Source organism: Suricata suricatta, chromosome 9 (assembly GCF_006229205.1).
Source record: "Suricata suricatta isolate VVHF042 chromosome 9, meerkat_22Aug2017_6uvM2_HiC, whole genome shotgun sequence".
NCBI lineage: Eukaryota > Metazoa > Chordata > Mammalia > Carnivora > Herpestidae > Suricata > Suricata suricatta.
Window position 1 is genome coordinate 93,658,573 of NC_043708.1, and position 24,338 is coordinate 93,682,910.

At 38.4% G+C, this 24,338-nt stretch overlaps 1 protein-coding gene across 2 annotated transcripts in view; it reads right to left on the bottom strand.

The window, feature by feature from the left end:
• The window catches only part of RAB27A (RAB27A, member RAS oncogene family), a 75,041-nt gene that overhangs the window by 27,546 nt on the left and 23,157 nt on the right, over window positions 1-24,338 (bottom strand). For both annotated transcript variants that reach the window (XM_029950408.1, XM_029950407.1), the window contains one exon: window positions 2,777-2,951. In XM_029950408.1, coding sequence (XP_029806268.1) covers window positions 2,777-2,929 — 153 coding nt within the window. In that variant the 5' untranslated portion in view covers window positions 2,930-2,951. The remainder of the gene's footprint in view (window positions 1-2,776; window positions 2,952-24,338) is intronic.

The following is a 24,338-nucleotide window of genomic DNA, read 5'->3' on the forward strand; positions in this document are numbered from 1 at the left end:
AGGTGATTAACTAGTTGTTACTTAACCTTCTAATTTCTGTATAAGTCTAATTACATGAAATAGAAGTTGGGGTTTTGATTTTTTACTTTGCTTTTCTGTTTGGAGTGTCATTGTAACTCCTGTATTGTAAATGATGGAAAATAACTGCCTATGTTAAAAAAATGAATTGTGTTATATTCAAAAAATAAATAAATAAATAAAAAATAATAGCATAAAAAATCAAAATGCTTGAGAATAACTTTAACAAAAAGTGTAAAACACACTTTGAAAGCTGCAAAACATTGTTGAAACAAATTAAAGAAGTTCTAAATATACAGAAAAACATACCATGTTCATGGATCAGAAGGTGTAATACTGTTAAGATACCAAAATTCTCCAAATTGATCTACAGAATCAATGCAATCCCTACCAGAATCTCAGCTGGCTTCTTTGTAGAAATCGACAAGCTAACCTTAAAATTCAAATGTAATTGCAAGCTATCCAAAACAGTCTTGAAAAAGAAGGACAAAGTGGGAGGATTCACGCTTCCCAATGTCAAAATTTAGCACAATGCAGCAGTAGTCAAGATTGTGCTGGCTCAAGGATAGACATCCAGCTCAATGGAATAGAACTGAGAGTCCAAAAATAAATATTTTTATTTATGGCCAACTGATTTTCAACAATAGCACCAAGATCATTCATAGGAGAAAGAACAGAGGAGAAAGAACACTTTCAATAAATGCTACTGGGACAAGTGGATACCCATATGCGAAAAAAAAAAAAAGAAGAAGAAGTTGGACCCTTATTCACACCATACACAAAAATGATCTCAAAGTAGATCATAGATCTAACTGTAAGAGCTGTAACTCTTTGCAAATATTAAATAAGGACATTTATCCAGAATATATTTTTAAAACTCTTAAAAGTGAAGAAAAAGATAATTTGAATAGACATTTATCCAAAGATAACATATAAATGGCTAATTAGTACATGAAAAAAGGATTTCTCAAAAACATCTGTCATTAGGAAAATTTATGTCAAACCTACAACGTACCACTTAATACTCACTAGAATGATTATAATCAAATAGACAATAGCAAGAGTTGGTGGGGATATGGAAAACTGGAACTCTCATACATTGCTAGTAAGAATGTAAGATGGTGTAGCATCTTTAGAAAATTTGGAAGTTCCTCAAAGTTAAACAGAGAGTTATCATATGACCAATCAATTCCATTCCTAAGTCTATACCTAAGAGATTTGAAAACTTAAGTCCAAATAAAAAATGAATATGACTGTTAATAGAGGCATTATTCATAATAGCTAAAAAGTGAAATAACCTAAATGTCTATCCATGGATGAATGGATAACCAAAATGTGGTATGTCACTATAATGGAATATTATTTTGTCATAAAAAATGAAGTTCTAATACATGTTACAACATGAATGAACCTTGAAAATATTAAGCTAAGTTAAAGAAGGCAGACACAAAGGCCACATTTTGTATGATTCCACTGATATATGTCAATGGAATATGAGGAAGGGGAAATAGGGAATGACTGCTAAAAGGCATGAGGTTTCCTTTTGGGGGGTGAAATGTTCTAAAATTAGGAGTGATGGTTTACACAACTGTGAATTAAAAAATAAATAACAAGATTATAAAATAGGAATTGATAAATATAATCACATACATATATGCTGATTCTACCAATTACATGTCAATACTAAACATTTCATGAAATCCTATTCTTACTCAGCGGATCTTTAATACTCTAGCAGCAGATAAAAAGACCCAGAATGAGTGAGAGGGAATGAATTTTTCTGCCCTACAAGACAAAGACCCTGTATCTCTTCCAGGTAGAATATTCCCCATTGAAGATCTTTGTCATTAATCTCCTGACCCCCTATGAACCTGCTTCATGGTAAGTGTCGATTTTTCAGCAAGAAATGTAGTTCATGGAGAATGCCATCTTTTCCATGCAAATCTGACACAGTGACTTCCTGCTCTCCTCTCCACCATCACAATAACTTTCAGTCCTGTGGTCCCTTTAAAAAAAAAAGCCCCCTCCTTCATCGTTCTGTAGAACCTCCCTGTCCTCTTGGTTACTTCCCAGATCAGCATGCACCACTGCATTCCCACTCCTACCCCAACCTCATCCTTCTGGCAGCAGTGAGGAGCTCTGCCACTTACTGGGACTGAAGTAAGAAAAAGGCCATTGAAAATGCCATCAGGTCAGGGTTGTTTGTAGGCTTCATAACAAAGGTAGACAAATAACTTTGTGAAGGTCCAGAAAAAGATACAAGCCAAAAGGATATCAAGGGAAAATTACATCTTCACTTTTGTTTCCTTGGTTTTGTTTTAGTTTGAGGAAGAGAGAGATTGAGCACATGAGTGTAGGAGGGGGCAGGGGAGGGAAGAGAGAGAGAAAGAGAGAGAGGGAGGGAGGGAGAAAGGGAGAGGAGAGAGGAAAAAAGGGAGAGACGCAGAGAGGGGGAGAGAGAGAGAATCTCAAGCAGGCTTCACGCTCAGCACAGTCTGACATGGGCCTACATCCCACAACCCTGGGATCAAGACCTGAGCCAAAATCAAGAGCCTGAGCCACCCAGGTGCCCATCTCCTTCCTTTTATATTAAGTGTCTTTCAGTACGACCTTCTAAATCACATTGCCTAGACTGAACATAATACACTTTCATTTGCAACCTTTAATTTTATATTCCAAACTTTATTCTTCTAATTCCTACAAAATAGACTAAACAGATAGGCAAATGTTGACTCAGATATTTTTATATAGAACTTACCACTCTCTTTTCCCTGAAATCAATGCCCACTGTCGTGATAAATTTGGAGTTAAATTTGCCATCTGTGTACTGGTAAAGGACACTGGTCTTCCCTACTCCAGAGTCCCCCAATGCTAAAAATTTGATGAGGTAATCATAATCTCCATCAGACATAATGAGTAACTCAGTGGTTCACCTGTAAAATACAAACAAATGCATATTTACTAAAAAGCCATTAGGAATTATTAGAATCTTCCATGAATAAAGTGAGTTACTTTAATATCCAGTTCAGTAAGTACTATGTGACACCTATATGCCGAAGGGCTCTGTGAAAAGGATTAGTTATTACTGTCCTCAAGAACATAGTAATTTGCTAGATGAGGTATCACTGAAATAATAAATAACAGCTTACTTTAAATTTAACATGCATATTATAGTACTGTCAAGGCGAAAATTCCGAGTGAGAATGAAAATCAACAAGATAACCATCACACAGTCTTTTTTAAAATTTTTTAAAAAAATTTTGAGAGAGAGAAAGAGAGAGCAACTGAGGGAGGAGCAGAGAGAGAGAGACAGAGACATGGAATCTGAAAAGCAGGCACCAGGCTCTGAGCTGTCCGTGCAGAGCCTGACACGGGACTTGAACTCACGAGCCATGAGATCATGACCTGAGACAAAGTCAGACACCTACCTGACTGAGCCACCCAGGTATCCCCAACCACTCAGTCTTACATACAGATCATATAGAACAAAAATTTTAAAAAGAAAGAAGAAAGGAGATTGTTACAGAAATAATAATGATTCTTAAAAGTGAAAGTGATTCTAATCCCTTCTTTTTCAAAGTCTTCTAGCTCTAGAACCTTGGCTTTTCTCTTTTATGTGGTCATCTAGGCAATTTCATTTATCCTATTCATTTTCAAATGTCACTATAGTTCCTTCAAAGAATATGCTAACTTCACAAGTAAAATTTGGCTTGCAGCTTCCTTTATTTTGTTGTTATTATATACTGCATATTAAGTCAGACTTTGATAGAATATCACTGCTCCATTGGGAACTGAGTTCCAGATTTGGAAAGTCACTGTTCAGAGACCATAATTCCATTACAAAGAGCTCACCTGCCCTTACTTGTATTGGTATTTGAATAAGAAATGCTACCAATTCAAGTCTTCAATATTAACAAAAACAAAAGTCTTATGGAAGAAATTTTCTGTTTTTACCAGCAAGACCTAAACATGGTTATTTTTATCCTTTGCAATCAGCAAAGTGTTTGTTTTTACTCTCCAAATAGATTCAAACTACTCAAAATATCAGTCCAAATGAAAATGTAGTCTGTCTCCAGGGAAAACTTACTTCTTTTTATCTTCCCATCTATAATACCAATAAACCCTTTTGCAAATCAGAATAATCATCTATACCATTACCAGTGACCACCCTATCTGTCCATTCAAACATGCATGTTTACCCCCCCCACACACACATCAGATACCCTACATTAGATGCTAATGATTTGCTTCTCATTATCCATTTTCACGCAGCCTCACATCAAGAAACTTTTCCACGATTCTCAATGCTTCCTATAGAATTATTTATATACAACCATAAAATAAACAAAAGCTTAAACAAGGACATTTATTGATTTTCAAGTTTGTCTCCCCCATCCTCAATTTGATGACCCTAATCCTGAATGCTGACCCCCAAGAGCCACTGCAGTTTATTTCCTCATCATGCCTTAGAGAAGATCTGTGACCTCACATTCAGATATGGCTGGTCGGCTGCTAAGGGCAGAGCCTCCACAAACATTCATGATTCTGTTTGCACACTACAAAGAATGACACTTCACAGATGATAGCTTTCCCATGTTATAGTTCAGAACGCACAGGTTGGTTGCCAGTATTAATGTACATAACAGAATTCTTCTCCGGAAAATGACCAATCGGGTACAATTACTCTAGGATATCACATTTACAGCAGCTCATTTGGCTCCCAGTGATTCATTAATAAGAGCTAAGAACTGAAGAGCAGGTCCAGATAGTGTTTTATCACTTTAAAGGTTCCCCTCAAAGTGAATGAGGAAGCACAAAGCATCTCTGAAGTCTGCAAATAAGAATAGCTATCTTACTTGTTTTTAATTTGAAAAAAGCTGGTCATTTCTATACCTATGTTTTTACAGCATTTAAGGTGCAGAAGAATATGTTGTCATCAGTGGCGTCGCTCTTTTACGATTCTCTAAATCCACCTGAATGGAACTCAAAGACAGATGAAACTCTCTCTGACGCACCAGAAGTTAATGTGTTTAGTTATCATGGGAGAATAATCACACAGATAAATCTACAATGTTCTTTGTGGGTTTTGTTTTCTATTCATGTTGACAGCAATACGTAACAATTGGTTCTCAAACCAAGCCATCCTAAACGAAGGTATTAACAAACCAAACACCACAACTGAAGGCATAAATACAACCATCACTATTAATCATAGTTTGCACTCTTTAGATCATGCCTCTAGGCAATTATTTTCAGATTAACAAGGCAGACAAACGTCCAGACCTTACACTCTCTGGGTTCAGTTTTCCAAGGATGAAAAACAGAACCCAGAGAAGTTAACTCATTTGCACAGTCTAGAACATATACCTCCTAACTCCAAGTCCAATGTCCACTCTATCTCCAAGCTTACTGTCTGTTACTCAAGCCTCTACAGATGCATGTTGGGCTTAAAAGTGACCAGGTGTGATATTGTGCAAGGTAGCCTAATAGGAAACACATGACCTCTGAAGTCCAGCAGAGCTGGGCTGAATCCCATGTCTCCCACATGCCAGCTACTCAGACGTCTCTGAACCTTGGATTCAAGTTTCCATTCTATGAAAAAGAAGATAATATACACTCCTTCACTCTATTGTTCTAAGGATTGACTGAGATGCTCTTTGTGGAGCACCCAGAACAGTGCTTGGCATATACTGGGTACACAGTAAAGGTTAGCTCACTCTCTTCACCCCATCCTGGACAGATCACACTGGCTCTGAAGACCAAGAATAATCTCCAAAATTCCCTCTGATCAGCTCAAAACATATTTCTAGCACAAAGGATTTCTGACTAGCTCAGAGTCATTCTCTGAGGCAACAGAGATCACTTTCAAACTAACTGACCTTCTTTGGCTAGTTTAAAACATTTTCAATTCATTTTAAATTGATATGTCTATTGCAAAAGAGTTATGACCAGCTTAAAAACAGGTTCAAATCTGTATCAGACACTGAAATCCATTCTAATAAACTTGTACTTGTTCAAAAAATCTGAATGGGTCATTCTAGTTTAGAATGAAAGAGTTGAATTCAGAGTTTTGACCTACAAAACTATTTTTACTGACCTAAAGCCACTATTACTAAAACTAGATACATCTAGTGAAAGTTACTTGGGTCTGGTTTGTACAGGTATAACTGCTTCAAACTAGTTTTACCTAGCTCAAGTAAGTTCTGACCTGGACAAGCATGTTCTGACTGGTTCACATTACGTTTGATTGGTTCAGAGTACATTTTACTGAGTCAAGTTAGTGCTAATCAGTTAAAGCTCTCCAACTATGTCATACCTGCTCTAATTTTATCATACTGCCTGTAAATTAGTTCATGTCATCTCTAAAATGGTTTTTATGATCTTAGATGGATTATAAATTGGTTCATTGGGGCGCCTGGGTGGCTCAGTCGGTTAAGCGTCCGGGTTTGGCTCAGGTCATGATCTCACGGTTTGTGGGTTTGAGCCCCGCGTTGGGCTCTGTGCTGACCGCTAGCTCAGAGCCTGGAGCCTGCCTCAGGTTCTTTATCTCCCTCTCTCTCTCTCTCTGACCCTCCCCTGCTCATGTTGTCTCTCTCTCTGTCTCTCAAAAAAATAAATAAAAAATGTAAAAAAAAAAAATTAAAAATTGGTTCAAACCAGTCCGAGTGGACTGATCAGATAGACGTTCAAACAGTTCAAGCCTAGAAATGTAAAATGATAAACAGAAGGCCAAAAAGCAATGGTTTGGTGCTTTAAGCTTATGCGGAACCAACAAACTTAAATTTCTACTTCTAATTACCTCAGTTGCATGTGTTGGAGGGTAATAAACAGGTTGGGAGAGAGGAGCACTGGCACACTGCCAGAGAATATGATGAACAATAGGAGAAGGTGTGATTAGTGGCAGAGGCTTCCTTGGTTGAGAACTCACCTTTCATTTTATCTCAGGAACCTGGCAGCAAAACAGTAATCCATGATCCAACAATAAAATAGAGATTTCAAATTGGGGAAAACCTTTAGCAAATTTGGAGGCCATGTAAAGTGTGCCCTAAATTGGTCACAATGACTATGCTAGTCTAAGTTAACAAAGACCAGAATTCTAAAAACTAAGAAAGCTGCAAGTAAATAAAAGGACTCATGAAGAAGGCAGGCCTTCAAACTGATAACAGAGATTTTTCAGGGTTTGGGCAGGGTATTGATGGCAACAAGATTCTTATCTGCGTTTATAGTCATTTAGTCAAAGCCTAGAATTAATGGAACCATACCATCTTTCAGCAGAAGATAATTCTAGTGCTTAGCAAACTACAACCCCAAACCCATCCTGCAGTCCCATACGTGTTTCACCACTGCTTATTACCACCAGATGAAGAAAACTTAACATTAAGTTTCAACTGAAAACACAAAGTGCAGAATTTGACGTTTGGGACACCCAAACAACATTTTGTGCATACTATTTGCAGTCAGTATTCCAAGCAATTGATGCTTCAGAAGCCAGTTCATGAAAGCTCTTTCCAATTGCACTGCTCTTGCTAAAAATGGTTTAGAAGCCCACACACTAAGTATTTTACAATCTTTATCACAGCCCTAAAGGCAGGTGGCTACATACTATACACACTTCCTCCCTCAGCAGGACCTCAGTGCCCTTCGGTCACGGATACCCCAGTAAAAAGATGAGTAAGTGGGCCTTGGGCAGTCTAGCCCATCTGACGTGGGCTCAGTTCCAGCACATTGTTGAGAGACAGGAAAAAGTAGAGGTTAAGAGCATGGACTCTAGAACCAAATCACCTGGATGTGAATTTAGTCGTTTCACTTTAGAAAATTTAACCCCTTTTGGCTCAGGCTCCACTGTTTTAAAATTAGGAATGATTTTTTAAAAATTAATTTGTATTTTATCAATCCTATCATGTGTATGCTTTCTTACTCCAATTTCTTTATAATTGGAGTGCATTTTACATTTTACAGTCTTACAACCCATGACATCTTGCAATTGTTACTAAATGAGGTGGCACTGGAGATAATTGTGTGAAAACCTTTCTTTAGCATGTTCTAGCAAGATCACAGATGCACCATCAAAACATTTTAGATTTGATGAAGCAGTAATCCTATCTCAGAGGGTTATTGTGAGGATTGAGTTAATGTGTACATGAAGTTTAGAACAGTGTAGGGCACAGAGTAAATCCTGTATAAGTGTTAATTCCTATTAGCATCATCATCTTGCAATCTAGCTCCAACCGTCAATATTCAGGCAATATTCCTTTCTTTCCTAGAAGTTTAAGAAAGAACTATGTCCCTAAAAATTAATGAAAAAACATAAAAATCTACGAAGAGCACTTGAACTGAAGTTCACTTCTTTAAACTCTAGATCTCCTTCAGGAAGTAGCATCTGAAATACTTCAAGGAAACGTCTTATAAAAAGTCAAGAATGACCATAATTTGGGCCTTGCAAGACTTCTTACTCAGTTCTCTTCTACCTCTCCTCCCTACACAAATATTTTTTCAAAGGGCTCTCCACCCTCACTCTCATCAGATTAACAATAGAAAGAAACACCCACTTCCTCAACATTCACTAAGCGGTGATAATTGCCTGCTGAGAGAAAGTCAACGATATTCCTTATTTAAAAAGGAAAACATATTTTAATTGTTTTTTAGGGAATAAGATAGGAAAGAGTGGTTTTAGTTAGGAGCAAAGGAATTAGATCTATTTCTTCCCCTCTATCCCCCCTGCCCCCTACCACACACACATTCCTAGAACAAATTCCCATAAAGCTTCCTACAGAAGTCAATCATAGACTCCAACCTTAGAATCCCCTATCATTTGACAGAATCATTCTAAAACTACTCCAGAAAGGTCAGCCATTTCTTGAAAGCCAAGTCATCCCTCTATCACGCATATTTAGTACAGAAAGTAAAAAAAAAAAAAAAGAGGGAAGGATAATATTAACTGAATAATTGCCATGTGCCACAAAGAGTACTAGACATGCATGATTTTATCAGCTCATCATTGTTAAAGAAAACTCAATGGTCTGTATATGAGTTATAATACATAGTGATATTTTCTTAGTATGATGGAAAGTAGGCTTGGGTTCAAATTTTGAAAATTTGTGTGACCTGGTCTGAGTTCTTTAAACTAAGTCAAGTCTAAGTTCTTTCAACTGTAAAATGGAGATAACAATGGCTATTAAGTGACATTATCTACAGAAAGATTTTAGCATATTGCTTTGTCTAAGTGTTCAGTAAGTGAAACTTGTCAGTTCTCAGCAAGGCATACCATTTTACCATCTATTCTTACTTAACCCGGTACCTGAACCTTTAGAAAAATCGTAGGAAAAATTCAATTTAGGTACAATCACTTATGAGGTCTTTATCCATCACAAAAGCTACCTTGGCATTCCAATCTAACACTAAGTGTTATCTGATTATTCTTTTCTTTTCTTTTTTAATGTTTTATTTATTTTTGAGACAGAGAGAGACAGAGCATGAGCAGGTAGGGGCATAGAGAGAGGGAGACACAGAATCAGAAGCAAGCCCAGGCTCTGAGCTGTCAGCACAGAGCCCGACGCGGGGCTCGAATCCACGAACGTGAGATCATGACGGGAGCCAAAGTCGGAGGCTTAACTGACTGAGCCACCCAGGTGCCCTAAGTTTTATCTGATTTTTGGCAGTTTCAGAGCTAGAGTGTTCATCAGTTGAGTATTTTAATTTCCAGAAGAGAAAACAAGAGAAGGATATAAAATCAACCAGCAGGTTAGATGAGCTATATCCCTCGCCTAAATTCTAGTATTGTATTCTTTACGAACATATTATGATTTTTGTTCTCTCTGTATTCCTTTCCTTCCTTCAAGGCAGGAACCTCAGTCATAGTTGCTTTCACTCAGGAACCAAAGTTTTCTGTGGTGCCAGCCCCTACAGAGATGAATTGCTTTTGAACTAAGGCTTAGACTCAAAGAAGTTGGGATGAAAGACCTGTACTTCTGCCTCTTGGTCACAAAGCCCTTCCTTCCGATTGGTTTCAGCAAAAGAAGTTAGAAACTGAGGGCTTGTTTGCCTCTTGTTGGTCATGGTAAATCTAAGCAATTATAGATCTTAATACTTGTACCATCACCTGTAAATCCTTTCTTTAGGTCTTTCTTACGGTTTCAAAATTGAAAGAGCATAAAAGTCATTAAGTTTTTCATTTCCCTACAAACGTTTTTGGTCTTGAACTTGGTACTCTTCTCTCAAATCAAGATTATTTTCTGTGGTGCTGCCTAAAGTTCTCTGTGAGGATACTCCTTCTGACTCATTCACACTCTCTTTCATTGATCAACTACTTAGTGACTGCCTTTTCTGTGCTTGGTGCCAGAGCACAATGGAGAGCCAATACTCAACATGGAAATCTTACACTTTGAGACACATTCTAACCTATATTCTTCTAATGGCTATACCCACCTCTTTGGGGTTTCAAAAAAGCCAATCTTCATGAATATTTTAATCTTCCCTTCTAAACATAACACAGTATGACATCAAAATTCATATCCCCATAGTGTTTTTTTTCCCTGCAGATATATGCACAAGACACATGTTTGGCATGCATGTAAAGATGCAAAAGAAAAACATGAAGCCCAATAGAGAATAAAGAAAAAACATTTTTAAAAAAATACTTATTTTTGAGTGGGGGAGGGGCAGAGAGCGAGCCAGAGGAAGACAGAGAATCCTAAGTTGGTTCCACACTTAGCATGGAGCCTGACACAGGGCTCCATCTCACAATTGCGAGATCACAATTTGAGCTGATATCAAGAGTTGGACACTTGACTGAGCCACCCAGGTGCACCAAAACAGAAAACTTTTAAAAGAGAAACATGAGGTTTATGTAAAGAATTTCTTACTGGAAAATATTTTGAACTTTTTAGAAGGTTTAAAAAATATTACAGTGTTCCTATAGAGCTTATGGACTCCACTTGCCTTGCCCAAAGTGATTTTTATGTAGAAATAGGAACATATGAATGTAACTATTACTTTTCTGGTAAAGGAGAAAACACCAGCATTTTTAAGAACTATATTGCCTCATATTCTGTCATACATATTAGTATCTCCTTATCCAAGCATTCATCTAGAGAAAAATATTCACATACCAATAACTGGCATTGAACAATAAAGTCTATCAGTGTTTTTAAAATTTAATGTGAAAATTCAGAAGCCTTGGGGCGCCTCGGTGACTCAGTTAGTTGAGTGTCCAACTTTGACACAGCTCATGATCTCATGGTTTGTGAGTTCGAGCCCCGTGTCAGGCTCTGTGCTGACAGCTCAGAGCCTGGAGCCTTCTTTGGATTCTGTGTCTCCCCCTCTCTATGCCCCTCCCATGATCATGCTCTGCCTCTCTCTCTCAATGATAAATAAAGGTTAAAAAAAATCAGGAGGCTTGTCTTGTTTTGTTTATGGCACCACTGTTGACCCATTCCTGGCATTCTGAAGCACACACATAAGAGAAACAGCAGAAAAAGAGAAGAGAAATCACAGAGTGAGACAAGGTAGAAAAAGCATTTTAAGATGTACCAAGATATGAGTGGGGTCAATTTGTGTTTACCAAATAAGCCCTGGCTACAACTGTCTCAGACCATTGCAATTCCTACACCCTAGAGTGAAACAAATCCACTTTCACTACAGAAACACCACCTGTACTCCCAATAGTGGGGCTCCCCATTTACACAAGAGGAGACAGCCTCTGCCCTCCATTACATGAGCTTCCTCTTCTCAGTTTCTGGTGTTAGTATGGGTAGATCGGTTTCTGCCCTCCTGAGTAAGACGTGGTCTTGTTTGTGAAAAGATCTCAGGTACAAAGAACTAAGTAGAAATCTAATGGATTTGAAAAACAGAAGGAAATTGTATTCTAGCTCTTCCTTGACACTTTATTGAAGGATGAGTTTGATTTTACCTAAATTCAGAATATTATACAACTGCATTAGATATTCACCTATAACCTATGATTCACACATACATTCCCATCAGTACAGTGTTTTGTAGTAATATGGATCCATCCTTAACAGTAAGGGGAGATGTTCTTCGCTAAAATGCAAGAGGATCTAAATTTGCTTATATTTATTATTATATATTATATATAATATATATTTATATATATATAATATAATATAATATATATTATATTATATTATTTGGCTTAATATTTATAAATGCATCTGCTACATAGGAATATTCCATTCTCCTTATTTAATCAAAGTGTAAAGACTGACTTGTAACAGATGGTAATATGCCAACATAGCAAGTTTTCCAGAGAAAAAATAAAATGATCTGCAAACACCATTAGATTAAATATACATTTCCAAATACTGGCAGGACATCCAAACATTTCCATGTTTGTAAAATCTTCCTCTGGACATTTGCAAATTCTTTATGAGTATTAAAGAGAAAGACTGGGGTAAAGAAAGAATAAACAGTCTCAATCCAGGAGTTGACCTATTTCTGAAATGTTACCGTCACCTCAGTAGGTGAGCACTAAAACCCCGTAAACAAATACAAGCAACTACATGTTAGGAAAGAAGACACTGGAATTATTCTTGAAAGTGGAAAAGTGTTCTTCTGGAAGACCATTGTAGAATGATTCAAATGAAATATTGGGTTTTTCTTAATTTATGGAAACCACTGATTCATTTATTTAAAAGAACTTATTTGTTTCCTGAACCTCTTTTAGGATCAGAATATGTGCCTTTATAGGAATTTATGGAAAGTTAACACTGGGTGTTATATTACTTATAGTTTGTGATAAGAAAATCTTGTTTTATAGATATGAGGTAACAGGGAAAGGGCACACTATAGGATATGTCATTTGTAAAATATAGGCCATACTGTGGCAATAGGAGTGGCTGTTTGGTTTGCTGAGTAATACGTCAAACAATGTGAAAGCAGCCCCATAATGGACACAACCATATGTCACTGCAATGTCCAACCCATAGCTAAATGTGCTTCTTTTTTTTTTTAATTTTTTAACATTTTATTAATTTTTGAGAGACAGACAATGTGATCAGGGGAGGGGCAGAGAGAGAGAGAGAGAGGGAGACACAGTAACTGAAGCAGGCTCCAGACTCTGAGCTGTCAGCACAAAGCCCAATGCAGGGCTTGAACCCACAAACCGTGAGATCATGACCTAAGCCGAAGTCAGACGCTTAACTGACTGAGCCACCAGGTACCCCTAAATGTGCTTAATGACACCATGGAAAGTCTCTAAGAATCACAGAAGTGAAAAATCTGTAAAGTCTACTCCCACACAATGGTTGCTTTTTAAAAGCACACAGATGATGATGTTAACAGACACTGGAGTCAGGGTCTCCTATACTCAAACAACAGGAAACCACCACCTACCTGAGTAAAACAAGTAGCAAAATGCCTACCTAATAGGTATCAGGATGTCATAGCTCTTATGATTACAACAGATTAAAGCTTGAACATTGATCTCATGGCTTTAAGCATGGTACTTTTTCCACAGACCTTAAGAATGACACTGAAAACTTTATAAAACTCTCAAAGAAAGGAGTGAAAATATTTTCCAAAAATGGAAAAGGAGTGACTTCAGTACTTGGAGGGTGGGCTATCCGGAACTCAACTGGCTGACAGAGGGAATTCTGCAATTACAAGCCAAACGATGGCATATGGCTATGTTGGAGTGCCACCAAATTCTGGGGCTTGGACTCAAAGCCAGAAATACTAGGAATGATAGATAGTGACACTACCCCGGCCAGGACCGCAAGGATAAGAAATCAAGTAGTACTCGCAGGACTTGATACTGGAATGTGCATTTCCAAGGTCACAAAATACACAACACCTTTCCATTTTTCACCTAGAAATGGAGTCAGTGGTTCTGCCAAGACGTGTCCTCCCAGAGCACGGGACATGTGTGGTGAGGCCTCTGACCAGGACAGCCTGGCTCTCTACTGCATCTCACCTGCTTCAAGTTTTTTGTGTACTGCAACACAAGAAAGGTGTTAATCTGTTCAGGAGAAACACCAAATTAAGAAGCAAACAACTTAAATTGTGAAGTAGCAATGATGTTTCTTTCATTCCAAGAAAAATATTAGGATAAAAAAACTTAGGAATTAAAAGACAAAAGACCTGTTGAGGATCACTGTCCAAATGATAAAAACAATTAGACAAATATCCCTGAGTTGACAACAAATGGGGAAGAGAAGAGCTCCATTATCATTGCCTTTAAAAAAAAAATAAGAATGTGGGCACTATTATTCACCTTGTAGAGAAAGTGTGTCCAGAATATTTATCACCCTGCCTTTCCAGATCCAAGCAATTACACACTAGGATGTTATTTTCACTGTTGTTTTATACGGGTGATTTTTATAGTACACTGAAATCATTTTACTGATTTCTTAAAGGACAGAGACCATACTTTAACTTTTCTCTGATGAGGAGTGCTGTACCTACAGACTTGCAGGAACTGTGAATGTTGAGAGCTCCCATCCCACATGCGCTACTCCAAAGGCTAACCTAAACCTCTGGTTTGGCACACAGATGCTTACAACGGCTACTAAGATGTGCCAGATATGGTTCCACTTCTTCCGTGTCCTACCTTCCCCACATCCTCACCCCTGCCAACCACACCAGAGGTTGGCTGTTCTTAGCTTCCGGAAATAGGCTCTCTGGGTACATGGTGGCTTATTAACACACAGGATTCCATCACCTCATAACTGGTTTTCTTTTCCACAGTCTAACATCCACCCTCGACCACCCCCCGTGTTGGGTTCTAACAGCCCTGTTTCTAATAATTACCCCTCTGCCATGACCTCTCTACTCACTTTTTCCCTTTCTGGCTTTCTTGTCTCTCACTTTCAGGTACTCTTCCCAAATTCTAATTTGTGTGAGCAAAAACTGACCTTACACCAACAATGTCAGTTAATGAATGCACATTTTCTTATAACACAGTTAGTTGCCATGTTAAATTCAAGGTATTGGACCCTCTCAATATGCTCAAGTACTGCTGTGTCCTCAAAGACTTCTACTTTATCAAAAAAGAAAAGAGCTTTCCTCCATTTATTCCTGGAAATAGAGCCATTTCAAGAACATAAATGCTTCTAAGTACTGCGCTAGTTTTGGTTTTCCCATAATGTTAATTAACAGGCAATATAGTGATACAAGTTTGTCCTGAGTTTAAACATCTGTAAATATTTCTTCCCTATACCAACTTTGTTCTTTTGAATTTTTTAAAAATGTTTTTTATTTATTTTTGAGAGACAGAGAGCAACAGAGCACGAGTGGGGGAGGGTCAGAGAGAGAGGGAGACACAGAACCCAAAGACAGTCTCCAGAACCCAGACAGGCTGTCAGCACAGAGCCTGAAGCTGGGCTCGAATCCACAAACCATGAGATCATGATCTGAGCCGAAGCTGGACACTTAACCGACTGAGCCACCTCAACTTTGTTCTTTTAAAAACACTGCTCAGTAAAGGAAACAAAATGAAAAGGCAACATATTAAATGGAAGACATTTTTTGCAAATCATAAGGGATTAATATGCAAAATATACAAAGAAGTCCTACAACAAAACACCAAAAACCCAAATCTGCTGATTTACAAATGAGCAGAGGACCTGAATAGACATTTTGCCAAAGAAGACATACATATGTCCACCACATACATGAAAAGATGTCCAACATCACTAATCATCATAAAAAATACTACTCAAAACCATGACGAGGTATAACCTCACACCTCTTAGGATAATTATCATCAAAAAGACAGCAAGTGTTGATGAAGATAGGAAGAAAAGGAAGCCGTCATATGCTGTTAGTGGAAGTAAAAAATGGTGCAACCACTGAGCAAAACAGTATGGACTTTCCTCAAAAAATTAAAAACAGAACAATCATATGACACTGTAATTCCACTTCTGGTCTTTGTCAAAAGGAAACAAAAACACAACTCAAAAAGATATACGTACCCCATGTCATTAGAACATTATTTACAACAGTTGAGATAGGGAAACAACTTAAATATCCATCAATATTATAAATTATATAAATAATTAAGAAAATGAGATGGACACACACACACACACACACACACACACACACACACACACACACAGGAATACTACTCAGCTATCGAGAAGGAAATCTTGCCATTTGTGACAACATGAATGTACCTTGAGGATATTATGCTAAGTGAAATAAGTCAGAGAAGACAGATACTGTACCTTGTCAGTTATATGTGGAATAAACAACAACAACAAAAAATCCCAAGCTCACGCATACAGATTGGTATTACCAGAGTCAGGAAGGGAGGGTGGGCAAAATGGGTAAAGGAAGTCAAAAGATACAGACTTCTAGTTAGGAAATAAATAAGTTATGGGGATTTAACACACAGCATGGTGACTATAGTTAAAAACACTGTATTGCATATTTGAAAGTTGGCAAGAGAGTAAATCTTCAAAGTTCTCACGACACAAAAACTCTGTATGTATGGTGACAGGCGATAACATGACATATTGTGGTGATCATTTTGCAATATATTCAAATATTGAATCATTATACTGTAAGCCTGAAACTAATACAATGAATATCAATTATACCACCATTTTAAAAGAAGTTTTTTAAAATACAAAAAAGTTTTAAAAAGAACACTGAAACAGGCTCAGAAAATCAAACTATTTTTCGATGTTTTTGCACAACTCAAACAAAGACATGAGAATTCTTAGCCTTGCCCATTAAGTGTCAATAAGGTCTTTTTGGTTCTTGTTAGGTCTACTTTGTACAGTAATATATTTAGAACATGTGTTCAACTGCTCCCTAAATAGCATTATATTCTTTAATGGCTGAATCAAAAGGAAAGAAAAGAAACTCACCCAATGGACAAGGTCTAATCGGGTATATTTCTTATGGATTCTCAGGAAGTCTTTCCTTGTTCCACCCATTCAGTATGAAGTCTTGGCATGGACTGTTTACATTTCTGTCAGCAGCTGTTTATAGAATGGGGTGTGCCTTGGATTTACTTATGCAAAAGGATGGAGGAACTGCAATATACTTGCAACTATGTAGCCAATTTCTAAATTAACCTGCCTGATCACAGGTGGCTGTTTAGCTACTGCTATTGATTTCTAATTTTATTCCATTTTGGTCAGCAAAATTGATCTGCATATCAAATTTGGCATTTATCAAATATTAAATTTCTTATATTTTATGAATGGTCCACGACTGTTTGAAAATGATCTTTATACCCTGTTTATTGTATGCTAGTTAGTTATGTTTCTCAATATGATATATCTTTATCTACATTTTACTATTTTATGTTTCTGAGAAAGGTGTGTTAAGAAACTGGATTTTTTAAAAAAAATAAGCACAAGATACTATCTTAAAGAAGATGAATATAAGGCACAATAAAAGAACAAGGTACTGCAGTCCTTAATCCTGAGGCATTCAATCTGTGGCCTTTGTGTTCTACACAACACCGAGATCTATGGAGGTACTTTAAGAGTTCTGTAAACTTTTATTCAAAGGTCTGTTTTCCTCTTATTGTTATTTTTTTTGATTTGGAACAAAAACTACTACAGTCATAGAAGTTATATACCAGATTTAGAGACATCCAAATTATTCATTTATGCTGCTTGGCTAAGTTATTTGGTTCTGTCTTTAGAGCATACATGTTATTTGAAATTTCTATAAATGTATCATTAATGGAGAAGGCTGTAATTTGTACTAGGATTTTCTCTCCCTTTTCTTTCTCTTTTTTTAAAATTCAGAGTGTGTCCACTCTTGTGAAATTATTTCAAGAGGCATATGTGAGCCACTCTCAGTGCATGACAGCAAGGCTCAGGCACATCTGTTCAGCCTGTTTGCTTCCATCCACTTAGGACAGTCAATTGAGCAATAAGGAATGAACACAATATGTTGCTTCAAAGCATTTGATGACAGATTACTGTAGAGATAATTTTATGTTTGGAGAACTTCTTGTTTGACTTCTACAAACATGATCGAGCTATTCTAAGTTTGGGTTACTTTCTGTCTGTAGCAGATCAGTATCCCCACAGCCAGCTGGATACTACTCTTGCACAGGGTCTCAGAACACATACATAAGGTCATAGCAGAAAACTTTTCACTACCTCAGAAAACTGCTTTGGTCCAGCGAGTTGCAAACTTTCCTTAGCAAGTTTCTTCAAATAAAATCTTACATGGCACGCCAACATACAAAACCAATGAAAGTAGAACCATTCTGATAAGAAAATGAAGGTGAAGATGAGACCTGACCTCCAAAGCCTGTAGCCCCGACAAGGACTAACAAGAACCCCTTTGTACACATTTGGAAACCAGTGAGGAAAGTCTTACCTTCAACCCAACTCTGAATCATCTCATTTGCCTATGTACCCAAACACTTCCTGTATGCCTAAACACCTTAGATTGACAACTCCTTTGTAAGGCCCGCCAGGCTTTTCTACTGAACATCTCCTTAAGATGCCACCTCTCAGATCTCCCCCCACTTACCATAATCTTAGGAATCTTCTTACCTGGGAGGGAAAACCTGAAATGTAGTGGGTGTCTCTGATAAGAACTCCAAGAAGGGGTACCTAAAACTTGAGAAATAAGATAAGCCCAAAAGATAGAGTCTTGGAGCAACGATCATTGGTCCCTTCACAGGAAAGGAAGATCCATGGGTCTAAGTCTAAATAGTCCCGGGAAAGTCCAGACCAAACTGGCCAGAAGTAAACATAGAGGCAGCACCCCTCACACCCCACCTTGGGACAGGAACCAGTGTCCTTGAAAATGGCAACTGTTAGAAGAATGTTTATAACCAGCTACCTTGGTGATCCTTTGCTAATGGGACTAAATGGACACACTGAGCCAACAGAAAATATACCCATATTAGTCTCAATAGACTCAAGAAGCTATGCTTGGTGTCGAACCCTAAAAAGTCAAGATATGTTTTGAAGAACAGAATGAAACACTGATATGGCAAACTTACAATAACCAATAATATAGGGGCACCTGGGTGGCTCAGTTGGTTGAGTATCCGACTTCAGCTCGGGTCATTATCTCACAGTTTGTGAGTTCAAGCCCTGCGTCAGGCTCTGGGCTGACAGCTTGAAGTCTGGCGACTGCTTCAGATTCTGTGTCTCCTCTCTCTGCCTTTCCCCTACTTGTGCTCTGTCTCTGTCTCTCAAAAAAATACATGTGAAAAAAATTTTTTAATAACTGATAATATATTATTTTGCACTATATCCAAAGCCACTTTATACTAAACTATAACCAGAATACCATAAAGAGACATAAAGTTTCTTTTAAAAAATTTTTTAATGTTTATTTATTTTTGAAACAGAGAGACACAGAGCATGAGCAGGGGAGGGGTGGAGAGAAAGGGAGACACAGGATCTGAAACAGACCCCAGGCCCCGAGCTGTCAGCACAGAGCCCGATGCAGGACTAAACCCATGAACCATGAGATCATGACCTGAGCCGGAGTGGATGCTCAACCAACTGAGCCACCACCCAGGTGCCCCCCTGGTATCCTTTTTAAATTAGAACTTTCCCATATATATTTGCACATCACATAAAAGTACAATTGCTGTATAGGTATCAAGCATTGAAAACAAACTAAAACTTCTAACAACAGACCCCAATGATATTAATCAATTTTTGATGAGACATTACCTTAAAAATTCATACATGAATGTCCCAGAAAAGGTTTTACATATTTAAATTTCAGAGTCTACTGCATAGAAACTACAATTTCTGATGTGAAGTAATTTCCCTTAATTGCTGGCACCTCTGAGTAGTTGACATACACATTCCTTCAGCTCCTATTAAGTAATTCTACACTGTGGAAGCAACAGATGTTAAAGTTCTATTACTGCTAATCTAAAATGATTTAATCTTATATTCTCTGAAGAGACAGAAGCTCATAAAAGAACATGTGTAGCCTTTGACTATTAGAAAATTGGACATCTTTCATATGCATTCGAGTAGAAGAGATTTTACATTTTATTCAGATGCAAAATGCTACAGAACTCAGGAGATGCAATGTGATTTCCAAACCAAAATGTGGGGTATGCGATCCGTTAGTGGATTTTTGTGATCCTTTTGAGAAAAGTTAATAAAGTTTGGAAATATAGTTTGGTTGTCCAAGTATTGGAATTTCTGAAGCATCTCACTAATCTATGGGGCAAATGCACAAAAATATGTGAAATGAGGCAGTCCCAGAGAAATTCATAAATTTAGTCATCACAACACATCTCCAAGCACACATGACATGTTTAATTATTTGGGCTCCCTTCACTTCTGACACCAGGGCTCAGGGGGGAGGCCATATTGATTGCCATAGAAGGGAAAAAGGAAGGGAATTTGTATTAAAGGAAATATCCTTACCTGTATGTTCCTTTTCTCACAGCCTCAGTCACTAAAGGAATGATCACAAACCTAGTTAAATGCTTCTCTATCCACTCCACTCTCACCCCGGAAACCTGTTTTCATAAGCCACATCCTACTATGGATATACCTTTAACCAACATTTTCTCAATATGTAGGAGTGCTCTATCTGCTTAACCTATATGGGCATGATGCTACTTTTAAATATTCCTCTCCTTTCTCATGAAAATGTCTAAACTCTCCAGCAAAACTGCACATTTCCTGAAGACGGTCTTGTGTATTGCTTGTCTACCACCCTTCATCACCAGACTGACAACAGGCCAGCTGTCGCCCAACTGCTAATTGTGTCTACCATCTGGCTTTCTCTAACAGCCTCTTCCTTCCTCTGGTTCCCTCTGTTCATTGCTGATTTCATTCAGGGGTGACTCAAAAAGGGTCTTGGAAGTCCACTGATAGCTGGTCTTTTTTGGTAAATTAAGTTGTGTTTGCCTTCAACTTAACCTTACTTAAGCAGCTTCCACGTTGCCCAGTACTGTGCTAGCAATTATGAATGGCATGAAAGAAATATGTGACTCGGCTACTCCCCTCAAGAAGTTGGTAACTGGAGGAAACAAATGAATTCATTTTCAGGGCGCCTGGGTGGCTCAGTCGGTTAGGTGTCCAACTTCAGCTCAGGTCATGATTTTGCGGTCTGTGAGTTCAAGCTCTGTGTTGGGCTCGGTGCTGACAGTTCAGAGCTTGGAGCTTGCTTCAGACTCTTGTATGTGTGTCTCTCTCTCTGACCTTCCCCCACTTGCACTCTGTCTCTCTCTCTCTCCTCTCTTTGTCAAAAATACGTAAACATTTTTTAAAATGAGTTCAGGGATGCCTGGGTGGCTCAGTTGATTAAGTGTCTGGCTTTGGCTCAGGTCATGATCTCACAGTTTGTGGGTTCAAGTCTAACGTCAAGCTCTGCTGACCGCTATCTCAGAGCCTGTAGCCTACTTCAGATTCTGTATCTCCCTCTCTCTCTGACCCTCCCCTGCTCGCGCTCTCTCTGTCTCTCAAAAAAAAAAGACATAAAAAAATAAAATAACGAGTTCATTTCAACAAAGGATAAATAAGATAATCAAGCAAAATGTCTAGTATGCCATGTAGACCACCCAGCACAGGACATCAAAAGTGCAAAGGGCATAAAGTCAGAAGACCTGAACTCTGTTATTTACTTCCTTGCTGTGTGACCTATGGCAAGTCGCACAACCTCTTCCAGCCTGTTTCCTCAATATGGGAATATTTATCTAGCAAGATTATTGGAGGTCCTACAGGATACATTATGTGAATGTACTTTATAAACTGCTGGGCCCCTGTAAGATGGTGGTTTTACAAGCCAAGTAGACCCTGGGAGGTCAGAGAGGGGGTGGAGCTATCTGACCGAGGTTTCACGCAGGAACCAGGGCCTGAACTGAAGCCCTTCCAAGCCAAGAAGGCTTTGGTGAAGTGGTCAGGAACAGGGAAGACAGTGTGTGTGGTGCCAGGCGTCTTTTGACTCAATTTAACAAGTATTGAGAAGCCCTCTTAACTACTGAAAAGGTGACAAATAAGACTAAGAAATAATTCTTCCCCCCAAAATTTAGTCAGAGAGACAGAAGACAAATGACTATGAATTTGAAGGAATGCTTATGAGGTGGTGTGGCAAGCTGAAGAGGGATGGACAACTAACCGTCAGGGATGGGTTTCTAGTTGTTGCTCTGCCACTACCTCTGTGTGACCCAGCCTGGGTCACCAACACTCTCCAGGCCTTGTTTCCTCAAATATGAAATAAGGAGGTTTGAACTCCATGGTCTCTCTCCAAGAAAACATTCTATTCTCTGATGCTAGGTTCAGAGTCCAGGGTTTAGCCATGAGAAATGAGAAAGTTAAAGGGATGCATGGTGGCAGCTCTCCATTATATCACCTCTCATTCTTTATAAATGAGAGCCTAGACAGAGGCACCAGCAGTGGGAATGAGACAGAAAGAGCTCAAGAGACATTGATTTAAAAATAATAGAATGCAGTTACAGTGGGTGGAAGAGAAAGCAGTCAAGACAAAGCGCTCCAAAGAATCAAGTAGGTGAAGTAGAGTTGCAGACAGAAAGGGGCCACTGAAATGGGGGCAGGGAAAAAGTTGGAGTGGACAGAAGGTTTCCATGGTGGGGAAAGGTTTTTGGAAGGGAAAGATAATGAGATTTGGATTAGGAAAGCTGCATCATAGATAAATGCCAAAAAAATAATCTCCATTCTCTATGGTCCTACATTTATCTCTGTCCTTGGTATAGAAACAAAGGGACCAATGGTGAAAGGACAAAAAAGAAAGCCAGCCTGTCCCCACCAGAGAAGAGGGAACACATAAGACCTAGGATCACAGCAGGGATTCTCAGCCAAACAAAATTACATGGAACATGATGGCTAGTCCCTGCTATTCTGACAAAATTTTGTTTGCAGACATCATGTCCCTGTTGTATGGTACTTTATCTGGCAGGTAGTAAGAGGGAAACAGGGAAGACAGCTGGATGTCACTTTGCCTCCACCACTCTCTCTCCTTTGGGGAGCCATCGTCAAGATGTCTGCTTAGTTTCTTTTTTTTTTTTAATTTTTTAAATGTTTTTTATTTATTTTTGAGAGAGAGAGAGACAGCGTGTGCTGGGGAGGGTCAGAGAGAGAAGGAATCACGGGCTCTGAAGACAGGCTCCAGGCTCTGAGCTAGAGGTCAGCATAGAGCCTGACGCGGGGCTCGAATCCACCAACTGTCAGATCATGACCTGAGCCGAAGCCAGACGCTTAACCGACTGAGCCACCCAGGCGCCCCATCTGCTTAGTTTCAAAATAGACCTAGCCCATCATGATACACCACCCCTCTGTCTACATGTTGATTAAAACACATACTGGCCAGAAAAAAAAAACAATTTTCCTTCAGCTTCTTTCTCTGCCTGTCTCACTTGGCTTGCAATTATTACCGCTTTTACCACTGATGTTAAGAAATGACATGCCAAAACCTTTCTCTAATTACTTAATGCTTGTGGGTTTTCAGAGGAGAATTAGCAGAACTAAACCATATCCTTCATGTTTTTGTTCTCATTTAAAACAATACTGTTATAAATTTGCACGTGCACATCTCCTGGTACATGCTAGCAAGTTTCTCTAGAAAATGGTTTTCCAACCTTTTTCCTGCTGCAAGTGGTCATGATCAAAGGCAACAGATCTGGGGGCTCCGGCAATGCTAGAATCTCCTCCCCCACCGTGAGGGAAGAGGGCTTCAAATATTTCAACCAATTCAGCGCATCTGAAAGAGGAAGTTTTGCTCTAGGGTAAGTACCAGAAAGTGAAATTCCTGGGGCTTAGGTATGTGCCTGCTCAAGAATACAAGATAATTCCAAGTAATTGTCCAATGCAGTTGTTTTACACTCCCAACTTCACATCTTCACCAAGATCTGGGGTTTGTTGTCAGACTTCTCAAAATAGTAACACACTGGGATCTAAACTAGCATTTCTTTGATTGCTAATGTAGTTGAGCACATTTTTTTCATTTGTTGGCCATTCAATTTCTTCTTCTGGAAACATATTGATGTTCCTTCTGTATTTTTTTGGGGGGGTGGTTATCTTTTTCTCATGGACTTGCAGGAGTTCTTCACATATTCCAGATTGTAGCCCTTTGTCAGTTACAGATGTTGCAACTATCTTCTTCCTGTCGGTAGTTCATCTTTTGACTTTTAAAAAAGCTTTTCAAGTAGTCTAAAGAAACCCTTCTTTCCCTAAAGTGATAAAGATGCTCTTCTACATTATTTTCCTAAAAATGGATTAAGTCTTTAATCCATTGAAAAAATTTTAAGGTATATGTAGAGATCCAATTTCATTATTTCTCCCTGAAAGATATCTAATTGAAAAACACTATACTTTCCCTTGTGGTTCACTCTATAAGGGCAGATTTGTTTCAGGGCTCTTTCTTTTGTTCCTTCATAATTT